The sequence below is a fragment of the Vanacampus margaritifer genome, chromosome 12 (assembly GCF_051991255.1).
Source record: "Vanacampus margaritifer isolate UIUO_Vmar chromosome 12, RoL_Vmar_1.0, whole genome shotgun sequence".
NCBI lineage: Eukaryota > Metazoa > Chordata > Actinopteri > Syngnathiformes > Syngnathidae > Vanacampus > Vanacampus margaritifer.
The window spans coordinates 921,187-933,837 of NC_135443.1; the positions used below are offsets into that span (position 1 = coordinate 921,187).

The window sequence follows — 12,651 nt, forward strand, 5'->3', positions numbered from 1 at the left end:
AAATAATAATAAAAAAATAAAATAAAATATTTTTTTTATACATACATATATATATATATATATATAATTTTTTGTATGTGCGTGTGCGTGTGCGTGTGTGTTCATCAGTTCACCCAAAGCCCATTAAAAAAAATCCCATACTAATAATATAATATAATGATAAATTGCCAAATGCAGAAAACATCAATATAAGTTATCACGATGTGGTGGCTCTCGCTAACAGACAGAATTAAGTAACCAGAATTAGGTTAAAAAAATTCTATATACGTAGACCATGTTTCTAAAAATTTTGATATTTGGTTTTTATTTGAGGCAGATATTTTTTCCATTAAAATGTGATTTATGAGGAGGTTCGACCATTGGTCGATATTCAGAGTTTGTTTATTTTTCCAGTTAACAAGAATTGTTTTTTTTGCGATAGTAAGGGATACAAGTGTAGATTGAAATTGTTTATGTGGTAAGTCAGTTGTTGTTAGGTCACCTAGCAAACACAAGTTTGGAGATAAAGGTATCCTACAGTCCAAAATAGCGGAAAGTTTTTCTAAGACTTTAGTCCAGAAATACATAACCGGAGTACATAACCATAAAGCATGAACATAAGTGTCTGTAGTGTTTTGTAAGCATTGGAGACAAATGTCGGAGTCGGAGAGTCCCATTTTCTTCATCATATATTGAGTAATGTATGTTCTGTGAATCATTTTATATTGGATAAGTTGCAAATTTGTGTGTTTTGTCATTTTAACTCTTTGACTGCCAGACGTTTTCAGAAAAGGGATGCCGTGGGTGCCAGCCGATTTAAGCATTTTTGACTGATCTTTCAAGGTCCACAGAAAATTATGTGTTTGGACTATGGAAACACACATACTACCAAATTAAAGATTGGACTCTCATCTTTCATCAGAAAAAAAAGTTTGTTTCTACCTTATTCCGTTCTTCAGTAATCAACAATAGAAAATGGTTAGTTTCACCTCTGTTTTGAAAAAAACGTCTTTTAGCGTCTTTGGCACTCCTCTATAGGATTTTACTAAACGTTATTTAACGTTTTTGGCAGTCAAAGAGCTAAATGCGTTTTCACAAACTTGAATCCAAAAATCAGATTCCGGTGCTATAGACAAGTCTGTCTCCCATTTTCGAGATGAGTAAAGACATTTTATCAGTATATGAAAGTAACTTATATATTTTTGAAAGTTTTTGTTTGAAAAAAAAGCGTTTTAATTGTGTCACGTGATTCTATATGCCAGATTAAATGCCTATAGAACACAATAAAAGTCACAAATATGAGATCATAGCAACTGCATAGCAACCGACAACATCACAAGGTCACAACAAATTGACAAATAATTGATTATGCCATTAATTAAATACTTTGATAATCGATGAATCATTCAACAATTGTGTTTAACTTAAAACGCTCTTAATCTTTGGAATTTCTGCATGAAGGCATACGTCAGTGCAGTAATCTGATTACATGAGCTGGTGGTGGCGTCAACTACCTTCACAAAATGGATACAGCCTCAAAATCTGCAATAAACAAACCTAAAGAATGGGTTGCTTTTTTGTATTACAATTGTAACTATATGTATATGTAACTATATATACTTTATGGAAATGGTCTAGCCCCGCCCCCACCCGCTTGTCCGAGTATTTGCATGAGAAGAAGCCCCCCCCCCTTCCCCCGTTTTCAGCAGATAGCAGCAAGTGGATGTTCAGTTTGGGATTTCAACCTCAAATTACCAACAAGCTTTTATGACGGCACCTGGGAACTGCAAAATTGTGAAATACGGCTTCATATTTCTCCTTTAAGGAGGATCACAGCAACCCCAAGATTGCACTCGCACGCACTCTGTTGGTGCTCAGATCAATTTTTCACACCAGTCGATTGATGGCACGCAATTTCGAATTTGGGGGGAAATCAGTCGCTAAAGATGCATAAAAGCGGATCCGTGCTTGATGAGACGCTGGACAGCAACAACACAAAGAGACGCGATTCAAAGAGGCCATTAGCCAGATGTGGCGCAGCTGCTTGATCATCACTACTTTGAGAAATTCACACATCAAATGAGCAAGTTGCTTTTCACTGAAATGCAATTTCAACACGAGCTCCGTCTGGGGCGTCGCGCGACGTTACACGTGTTCACGTTCTCTCCATATTGCGGCCTCATTCCAAAATGGGGGCAGCCATTTTCTGTCCCACACGCGACACTCCATGAGGACAACGTGAAAAAAGACGTTGGAGTTTGGGGGATAAATATGTTTGGGGGGGGGGTGTTTGAATGTCGCTTAGCAGCACTAGTTAGAAGGTATTGCAACCCGTAATTGGTGGTTTGGATCAAAAGAGGATTCAAACAGTCACTCGTGCAATTCCAATTGCGAACGGCAACAAAATAAAGTAAAAAAAAAAAAAAACTTTCTTTGCACACCGGCCGCTAGCCTGCCAGCCTCAACTGACTTTGTCACTGAACAGCACAGCGGCGAAAACGACTTTCACATGTCGCTCAACACCTTTTTACTCGATGGCGACCTCATGTGGACAAAAACAAACCGGCACCTCGCATGCAAATACTGATTGTTAATAATGACGTATCTTAAAAGAACACCATAAATACTTGGTTGTTACTTTACAGGCGTTAAACAAAGAATGACTCAATTGTGGTAAACTGGGAAAAAAAAAAGGATTGAGGAAGTCACGGAATGCAACGACTTCACTAAACCCAGGATGCTAAAAAGTGAAAATGGATACATTTCAAAATACAAATAAATACAATATTGAAACGATGCGTGTACAAGTCTGATGGGGGGAAAGGAAATGAATCCATTTTTTTCAAATCAGGCTAAATAACAACAACATGTGGAAAAGTGTCAAATACAGATTCAATAAAAAAAGGTTGTTGGAATTGATTGCGAAAGGGATGCGTTCGATAACGTTTCTTATTAGCGTACGCTGAGAAAGACGACACCTGTTTGAACGTCTCCGCTTAACCTTGTCGACTAATTAGCATACATTAGCATTCAGGCTCGAAGACAAGAGATCCTTTCTCAAGTGGTCTGCGACGTCTGCATTCGCAAGCACACAAATCAGCCGCATAGAGCAGAAAATAAGAGCGCCTCATAAATGGGGATCTTATTTTTACAAAGGGAACATTTTTTTGGTTTGCGTGGATCAAAAAAAAAAAGCTTTGATAGTCACCACTAACGACCATCAAAGAGGACGATCAATAAACCCACGCACGATGAGGACTAATTAATGATATATATATATATATATATATATATAATATATATATACGTAAAGCTTGTGTTTGTCTCTTGTGAGTGGTTCTGTGCCGGTTGCCATGGTTACCCGCAATGTCAGCCTCTTACTAATGAAGGCGGAAAACAGTCGGCGTCTGTTTCATGGACACGGGTCGCTCGCCCACTCGCCCGACCGGCTCCAACTGTCAGGGGGGAAAAAAATAAGACGACGCCGGTAGAAAAAAAAGAGCAGACCAAAGATAAAGAGTGCCAAATGCTGAAGTTGAAAAACATTGAAACAACATTTGCCATTCCGAGTGTTGAAATGAAACATGACAGCTCGCGATGGAAAGCGACTGTTTACCGCCGCCTAAGTTTGTATTTGCCAAATGTGTTTTTTTTTCACGGGGAGGCGTGGAAGAGGGTCTCGCCCAGCTTGTCGAAGAAATTCCGCTTTTGTTGTCGTGACTCGATAAAGATTAGTGCCATGTAAAAGAAAAGAAAAAAGCCGCGGCGCTTCCACTTGAGCCATGCGGTCGATCAACATCGCTCACGGTGTCTTTGAGACTTTTATCTCTGGAAAGAAACAATTAAACAAAGTTATTATTCCGTCTTGTTTATTTTGTTTTGTAGTTTCACAAAATCAAAAGTAATATTAGCATCAAAGTCGCATGCAGTTTTCCTTGAAACCAACCCAGAAAAGACAAATCTCAAAAACAAGCGTTTTTTTTTTTTCCTGATAAAAGAAGAAAGTCTTCCTTTTGGTACGTTTGTTCTTTGGAATGTTACAGAACGTGTTTGCAAGCAGCGAAAAAGTGAACAAATGCAAATGAAGCTGGAATGTTTTCACTAAACATGTTTGTCTTGTTTCTTTGCCAGTTATTACGCGAGGAAGCGACACAAGCAACATTTCTAAGTGACATTATTTACAGGCAGCATTTCTAAGTGACATGATAACAATGGTTTCCGTGGCAACGCAAGCGTATATTTGTGAATGTGAACGTCCTCTATTATTCTGACCAACACAATTTAACAGCGAAACAAAGTCTGTGCACTCGACTAAACACACAATCGCCAACACACGCTCGCACACGCATCGATATTGTCCACAGCAGCATGAAGTTGATTTAAACGTTAAGTGTCTCAAACGGCGGCCAGTTGACAGCCTAAATGAAGGCGTCCATCTTGATTTTGATCACTTTGTGTGTCGCCGCATCATATTAGCCACACAAGTGATCCAATAAGACGCTATATTTGTTGACGGTTGAAGCGGTGAGGACACTTCGGACGCGTGTCGTTGCACCAAAAAAAACAAAATCCCCAAATGTTCGGTCGTGTGGTCAAAAACAATTTGATTTCCATAAAGTCCAATCCTTTTCCATTCCACATACAAAAACAACCACGACAACGATTACCGTCAAAAAACGGCGTGCCTCCACCTGACGCTCATTATCTTGGGCTTGATTGAATTATTTCCACCATGTGGTCAAACCCAGGAGTCACGCGAAGAAAAGGAAAAACAAAGAAAACTGTCAAGTGGCTCCAGCAATTCAATCCAAACGTGTTTGGTGTTCTGATACTTAGACGTTAGCTATAGTTTACGTTTCTAGTAGCACAGGTTGCCGAACAAGAACCTGTGATGATTGTACTGCCAAATAAAATACATAGCATGGGGCCCTCAGGTACAGCCCTGAGGAACTCCAATTTGATAAAGCACACAAGTATGGTGGCAGACTGCAGAACGAGAATAGATCAAGAAAATGCGTTTTCACCACAAGGAAGGACTGCAGAAATGTGGGAAGCAGTCAGTAATGTTCATATCCCAAGTTTCATCCTTTGGAAATTGACCAAAAGTTCTGAAGCTCAAAATTCAACAGGAACTCGCCCACTTTGGATTGAAGCTGCCATTTGGGACGAATTCCTGGGCCCGTAGTTTGGTGAACTCCTTTTGTGAAGTTAGGGGATTTGAACAAACTAAATTCAATCATAGCACACAAAAAGTCAAACAGGAAGTCATTTTGGTTTGTCGGAAATCATTTCAAATGAATTTGGATTCCGACTTTGGCAAAGCAAATGTTTGAAAAAATGTGAGCCCCCGACACCAGTTTGACCAATTAACACAAAATGTGGTGTACGTGGCTGTCACAACTGGACGCACGAAAAAAGTCTGAAGGACTCGTGTCCAAAATCCAATAAGGACGTTGAGCACTTTGTTTCAAGCAGACATTTTGGAATCCAATTCCGGGTTTGGTACGTTGGCAACATCTTTTTGAGATGTTTAATGAACAACAACAAAAAAGCCACAAAACTTGAAGCGCGGCGTTGTCCAAAATCTCTCGGCTGTCCACATCGGATTGATTCTGTCTTCCAATCCGTCAAAGTGAAGCGTGCGGTTTTCATGCCCGAGCACGCATGTCACATGTTCGCGTCTCACGAGTGTGCGAAATAAGAAATGTCGCCGGCATCGCCTCCTGCGATGGCGACACGTCCTCCAGTGGCGCCCCAAAGCCTGTCTGACACCCTCAAACTGGCCTGTCACTCAAGCGGCGGCACCGGGGGGGCGACTGATGAAAATAGCCCGCCGTCACCTGGGGGCTTTTGGGGGGGGGGGGGGGGGGGGTTAGCAGCAACGAGCACAGCAGCCACACTCGACTACATTTTCAAGATAAGTTCTCATGGATTAAAGCCATTTCAATAAGAAAAATGGATTTGCTACACGAGTAAATTGAGCTACGATCTTGGTCATGACACCAATTCAACGTCGAGTAGCACTGTATTAGCAAGTTGGCATGAGCTAAATTAGTTGCAGCCAAATTCGACTAGCAAAGCCCGTCAGTAGCGATCTGAATGTCCAACAATCAGCATCTTTGCTTCATGTGATTTCATTTTATGCAAATGTTTGTTCTTTTTTTTTCAATTTTTATATTGATTGTGAACGGCTCCAGATGATGTACGTACGTGGCACGGTTGTGTGCTGTTGGTAACATATTGAAGATTTAGTTTAAAGACGTGGATAAAATTCTGTGAAGCCTTGTCGCGCGGAATCGCGTTGCCGTCGACCACGTCGACGCGCTGCTTCCAAAGGACGCTACGGGACCGCCAGCGATGCAGCTGGTGAGGAAAAAGGGCCGCCACTAAATAAACGTCTGTCAGGGAAGAGCGTGCCGGCGGCGTTCATAAATTCCTCTAAATGGCGCCATTCTGTGCCCGTGACTTCCAGTCGAGGATCTGGGGAGCCGCTGCGGTGGAAACGACACACAAAGCTTCTGCTTTTTTTATCGGCACGAAGGAGGACTTCATGGAGAATATTTCAACTGGGACATCATTTTTGAAAATCACTCACCTGGGATGTTATTACATTTGTTTGACGAGTCAAAGCCTTCTTTTAAGCCCAAGCGTTACAGAAAAGCGCCATATAAGACGTCGCTAGCCTGGTTAACACGTCGCTAGCCTGGTTAACACGACGCTAGCCTGGTTAACACGTCGCTAGCCTGGTCAACACGTCGCTAGCCTGGTTAGCACGACGCTAGCCTGGTTAACACGACGCTAGCCTGGTTAGCACGACGCTAGCCTGGTTAACACGACGCTAGCCTGGTTAACACGTCGCTAGCCTGGTTAACACGTCTCTAGCCTGGTTAACACGACGCTAGCCTGGTTAACACGTAGGCCTCACAGTAGTAGTACAATGTTAGCATTTTTGTTGCCGGCTAGCATTGCTTAACCAAAAATTGACATTGACATCGATTCGGCCGCATATCGAATCAATTTGAGAATTGTGCGTTGTAATATCACGATATAGTGCTGAATCGATTATTGTTTTTAAACACCCCTAACCATGATTTTTCTCATGGGCAAAATGAGTTGACATTATTGATTCATTATATGATTCCACTTTGGGCTTTCGCACAAAAAAGCCTCCTCCAAAGTTGTTTGTGTGTAAAAAGCAGCGTCGCGTCTGCTGCTGATGTCAACGAGTTCAAAAAGGTCTGCAAACATTTTGAGATGATTTACTGCAAAGTGTTTCGGAAAAGACGGAAATAGAAGCCTTGATTCAAGGCGCTTTGCCGTAAAAGAGACAAACGTCTCGAGATTTTCTTCATCCGTCTTGATGTAAAAGCTCCAATAAATGCAAAGTGGCGCCAATGGAGCGGCAAATGCGAGCGGCGAGTGCGAGGAAAAAAAAGAGAGGAAAAATATCATATATTCATCGTTGCTTTTGGAGGCGAAGCCGACAAGCCGCTTTTGCCAGCAGTTTGTAATTTCAGATCATTGACAGGCCGAGGGCTCCTCCCACTTCCTCATGAGGGGCAAATATGGTATCAAATCGTTACATTATAGCCACTTGGAAGGAAGGAAGGAAGAAAGAAAACAAAGGTTCCGAACCCTAACCCCGGCCGGGTTACCGTGATTTGAAATCCCAATTACAAACTGTAATCCTGGCGAGAAAGGAAAACTTGCAACCTTAACCCTGGCTCGAAGCCCAGTTCCTTTTCTTGAAAGCTCACTTTGAAACCTGAAAGCGTCGACAAAAGCCGATTTTGAAACCTGAACTGCAGATGAAAGTGTCTCTGCTACTAAATGTCCGTCCGTCCGTCCGTCCGTCCGTCCGTCCTTCCGTCCATCCTCTGAACCACAGAAATTGTTATCACTAATATGATCAAAAGAACATGGTTTTAATGCTGTGGCCCACTTAGCGTTTTGAAATGCACTAAAAAACAATTGCGTGTAGGCCAACACATTATGCAAATGAGTCTAATACATTCAAAGACTAAACCGGCAGCTTGTCAGCTTTTGTGCTGTAGCTGACAAAATGAATGGATTTGTTTTATTCTTGTAATTTTGCTTTCTTTTCAGTTCGTGAGCCTCCGTAATGTTTGAAAATGTATCATGTTAATGCTGTGATTTTAATTGTGTTGTTATTGTTATCTTATTATTAATGAATATGCCTCGGGCCAACAAGAAAAGCACTTTCATTAGTTTGCTTTTGAGAACAAATTCTGCTGGGCCACAACAAAGTAAATGCTGATTTTTACGAGTTCATTTTTTATTTTTAGGACTCCATGTGAAGGCTCTCTTGGAATCGCCGTCTTTATTATTTTTTTTTCCATAAATCTCCACCTCGGATGCTTACTGTTACGATTTTTGCTTGCCCGTGTATAATTGCTACAAATGTCCCCAAAGCAACCTTACAAAAGTCACTCGTTAGCGCCCTCTAGAAATTAGGCGGGGAAATTGTCTGTCGCAAATGTGAACGTATGATTAGAAATTTGCTGGACGTGCCGATCACAATAGGACACGTAAATAACTCACTTGCGAAGTTCAACGGGAGGTCGGCCATTTTGGCTTGATGCGGCCATTTGAGGTGAATTCCGAGGCTCGTATTTACAGACAAACTGGGAATTGGTTCAAATGAACCCCAATCAGAAGAAGCTCGAGCTAAAAAATGATTTTTGACTTTGCATAACTTCTAGTTGCCATTTGATGAAATAAAAAAAAAAAGATCACGTGTGGCGGCTTGAGGGAAGTTTTGAGCGGTTATGCGGTGTATGACTTTTCTGCTTTCTGTGGTATGTGGACCAATCGTGTCCTCTGGGTCCGTTTGACGAAAACTCAACTGTGTGTAATGAGGTGCCCTCATAACTAGTTTGTTTTCGTGGAGGTTTTTTTTTTTTCCATTTAGTCCCAGAAATAATGTCATTTGTATATTTCAGTACTCATGAGGGTGGCGGGCCATATTTACTGTTTTGAACCCGTGCATTTTTTTCAAAGTCAAACCATCTGTAAGCCATTTAATGGTTTAAAATGAGTTTGAAATGATGTGAAAGTGTCCTGGGATCATACTTGGGGAATATTTTGGAACGAAACTAAAAACGCAGGCAATTCCTAAAAACACAATGTCTCTTATTTCCAAATGTTAGCAGAGGTTCACTGAATGTCGCAATCTCGGCAAAAGCAGAATGTTTGTGTCGGAGGACCTCGTGCGGCGATTGCTGCTCGGATTGTGACTCTCGGGGACGCGACTTGATCGGAGCCTGGAACATAAAATGAATGGCAAGCACGCAGATAGCATGCAGTCGACGCACGCACGCACGTCTGCGAGAATAACACACGGAAAGAGATGAAAATCTGCCTAATAAAATAATCCCTACCCCCGCATGTAGACTCGTAAAGCAGAAACGCGATAACCCCGAACCCTCATCCACTCCATTATCGTACACTGCTGAGGGCGATTAGGATAAGTGACACAACCTGATCTTATCGCCATCAACTGACACGGATAGCAGACGTATTTGCATGCACGCGCAGACGCGTCATAATCGTGCGAACGCCCCCGTATAGAATGTCCTGTTCCAAGTAACCGTCAGCATTTGTACGTTTCACACCAGCAGGAAGTTCTGAAGTTTGCTACAAGTGTGATGACAACCGCTACCTTGAATGTTGCATTTTGTGTCGGCTCCATGAAATTTCTCCTCAAATGTGGTTTCACGCCCAAATGCTATATTCCATATATTGTGAATTTACAGTTCTGTATGGAGGATGTAATGGAGCTTACCTGGTGTCATCCTAGGATAGTCTAGCACCTGGCAGAATTAGAATGGTTTTGCTTTTATTCTGAAATTCTACATGAATTCTAATTGAAACCTCATTGCCATTGTGCAACATTGTGGTACCAGACAGTACCGGAATAATACAGTGGGTTATGGTCAATGTTGCTGGGACTTTACAGATATTGACAGACACATTGTTTTATTCTGAAATGCTACCTCTGAGTTTTTGGAATTAGAATACAATAAATGGTTGTAAACTAGATTGCAGTGAATTGCTGTAAAAGTAAATACAATAAATAACTAATTTATATACAGTTAATGTACTGAGATTTTACAAGAATTAGCTGGCAACTTTTTTGTTAACAAGAGTCCCATTCATAGGTTTCAAACGGCTTTCCATCTGAAAGGCTAAAAACGGCCGACAATTGTTTACATATTCACGTTTCCCTTTTATTGTGAAATAATACCTCCGAGTGTAATTCACCTTTTTTTGTTGCCATCCAGGGAACGTCTCTTACCTGTCGGATGTGAAAGGACTTGGCGTTATCAAGGGTTTGCTTTTTCACGTCGCAGTTAACAAGAGTCACATTTGCAGGTTTCAAACGGCTTCTCATCTGAAATGCTAAAAAAGCGCCTCGACTCCCTTCCTCCCCCGCCCCTCCCTCTCAATTATCCCGATCCATCCCCACGCTCTCCTGTTTATTATTTTAATCCATGTTGCGTTTTTTTTCCGTGCCTGCTGACAGAGGCGGGCACATTTCCAAACTCCATCTAGCAGGTGCAGCCTCCCTCCCGCTTGCTCGCTCGTTCTCTCGCTCGACCATTCTCTCCATCCTCCCCCCTCCCCCTCCCTTCCTCCGTCCTCCCTCCTCTCACTCGTCCTCTGCCTCTCCGGGCGGCAGCTGCGTGTGCGCTCGCCAGCATCTCGGCCATCGGACCCGTTTTCGGATGTCGCTAGCCCCCGCAGGGTGACGCCGAGGGCTGGTGGGGTGGGGGGGTTGTTTGACAGAGGGTCCGCGCACTTGGGAATCTCCAGACTGGATTTTTCTTCATTTTGTTGTTTTTTGTCTTGCTTTGGAATTTTTTTCTGTGCCGGAATGTTCCCGCTGGATAACTCGTCATCCGGGAGGGAAATGTGATCCAAAGCCGGCTGCGCAAAGGAAGCGGGATCATGCGTTGCTTTAGCGGATTAATCCGCCCTGTGATAGCACTGCGTGATACCCCCCCCCTCCTCCATCCCGCTGCCCTTCTCCTCATCCTCCTCCTCTTCCTCCTCCCGCCACCGCTTCGGCACTCTGAATTGTTGCTTTTGTGCACCGGGACAAACACCGGAATCAACTGCCACCAGGGTTAAAAGCCCAAAAATAGAATAGAAGCAGAAACAGGAATTCTGGGACACTCTAAGTCCCGAGGGAGACCGAATTGTGGCGCGGTGGGACCCTGACAGGGCAGAAGCTGCTGGATCATCCTGCATCTGGGAATTTCCGATTTTCCTGCACACACACGCTAGGACATGGCCAGGCGTAAGCGTGCATGCTAAGTAGGAATTGGGTTTGGATTTCTGTTTTGCTGCAGCGCCGCACTCCCATGCACAGATACAGAACCTTCCCACCCTCCCGTCTGCTCCTGTGTCGTCTTCTTCTCGGCTTTCTTCCCGTCCACTCCAAGTTGAGCGTCGGTCTGGACTCAAAAGCAGACTAATCGTCCGATTGTCTGCGCACGCCGACTCTCCATGCATGTTCCTCTTGTCCTCTTCGCCTTTGCCCTGCGTGGATTATCACCGTGTTCCGTCGTCTCCGCCGTGGTCCAGAACGTTTGTGACACATGCCGAGCGCAGGATTAACCCCTAATGAGCCATAAAGAAGGGCCGGGAAGGATGAGCGAGTGTTCCAGGACCACCGGGACGGGCGCGGTGATCCTGGAGGAACCGGAGCCGCCGGGGACCTCGGGTGCCTCTGGGGCCCGCGGTGAGGGCCCGGCACGAGAGCGGGGCCCTTTGGGGTGCGGCGTGTGGCCCCGCCAGCAGACGTGGCTCTGTGTGGTTCCGCTCCTCATCGGATTCATCGGGTTGGGTTTGAGCCTGATGCTCCTCAAGTGGATTGTGGTCGGAACCGTGCGGGATTACGTGCCGACAGACCTGGTGGATGCCAACCGGATGGGACAGGATCCCATTTTCCTCTCCAAGCCCAGCGGGATTCCCAAAGGGCCTGAAACTACGACCACCACCACCACTACCACTCCTACGGCTGATCACACGGCCAAAACCGTAACTGTCGGGAGAGGCAGAACTCGATCCACCGCTACCACCACGGCTAACCCGAGAATAGGCGGAGCCTCAGGTAGCCTGGCGACCCCTCGGAATCACGGACATCGGAATGGACGCGTTCCAGTGGGTTTTACGTCGCCGCCTCGGACCACCCTGAGAACGTCCAGTCCGTCTCCATCTAATCCTACCGTGCTACTTGACGCCACGCAGATGTGGACTTCGGAACATACCACCGCAGGGGCCACCACCGCCACCTCCGCCCACAGGCATGGACACCACAAAACACGTAAGTCAAGCTGGTTACGCAACAACTCCCAACACTTCCTGGTTGCATTCCGGGCATAGTCTAGTACCTCGATGAATGTTCCTCTGAATTTACACTTTCATTCAGAAAGAGCTACATCAGGTTTGAATGAAACTTCCTCGGTTCCTTCCTGACTTCAAATGCTTGGCAGAAATAGAAGGTTTGAGTGATAACGTGAGATGGATTTTTTTTTTTACTTTTTTTTTTTGTCACAGTGTATTGCTTCATTAGAGCTCAATGAAACATCCTGCATGCCATCCTTGGACAGTTGATAGCAGCTGACAGAAGATTGTTGTTAACAA

At 44.0% G+C, this 12,651-nt stretch overlaps 1 protein-coding gene across 1 annotated transcript in view; it reads left to right on the forward strand.

Annotated features, from left to right (window-relative positions):
• Window positions 1-10,604: 10,604 nt before the first annotated feature.
• Window positions 10,605-12,651, forward strand: part of nrg3a (neuregulin 3a) — a 130,664-nt gene continuing 128,617 nt past the window's right edge. The window contains exon 1 of the mRNA XM_077581257.1: window positions 10,605-12,331. Coding sequence (XP_077437383.1) covers window positions 11,629-12,331 — 703 coding nt within the window. The 5' untranslated portion in view covers window positions 10,605-11,628. The remainder of the gene's footprint in view (window positions 12,332-12,651) is intronic.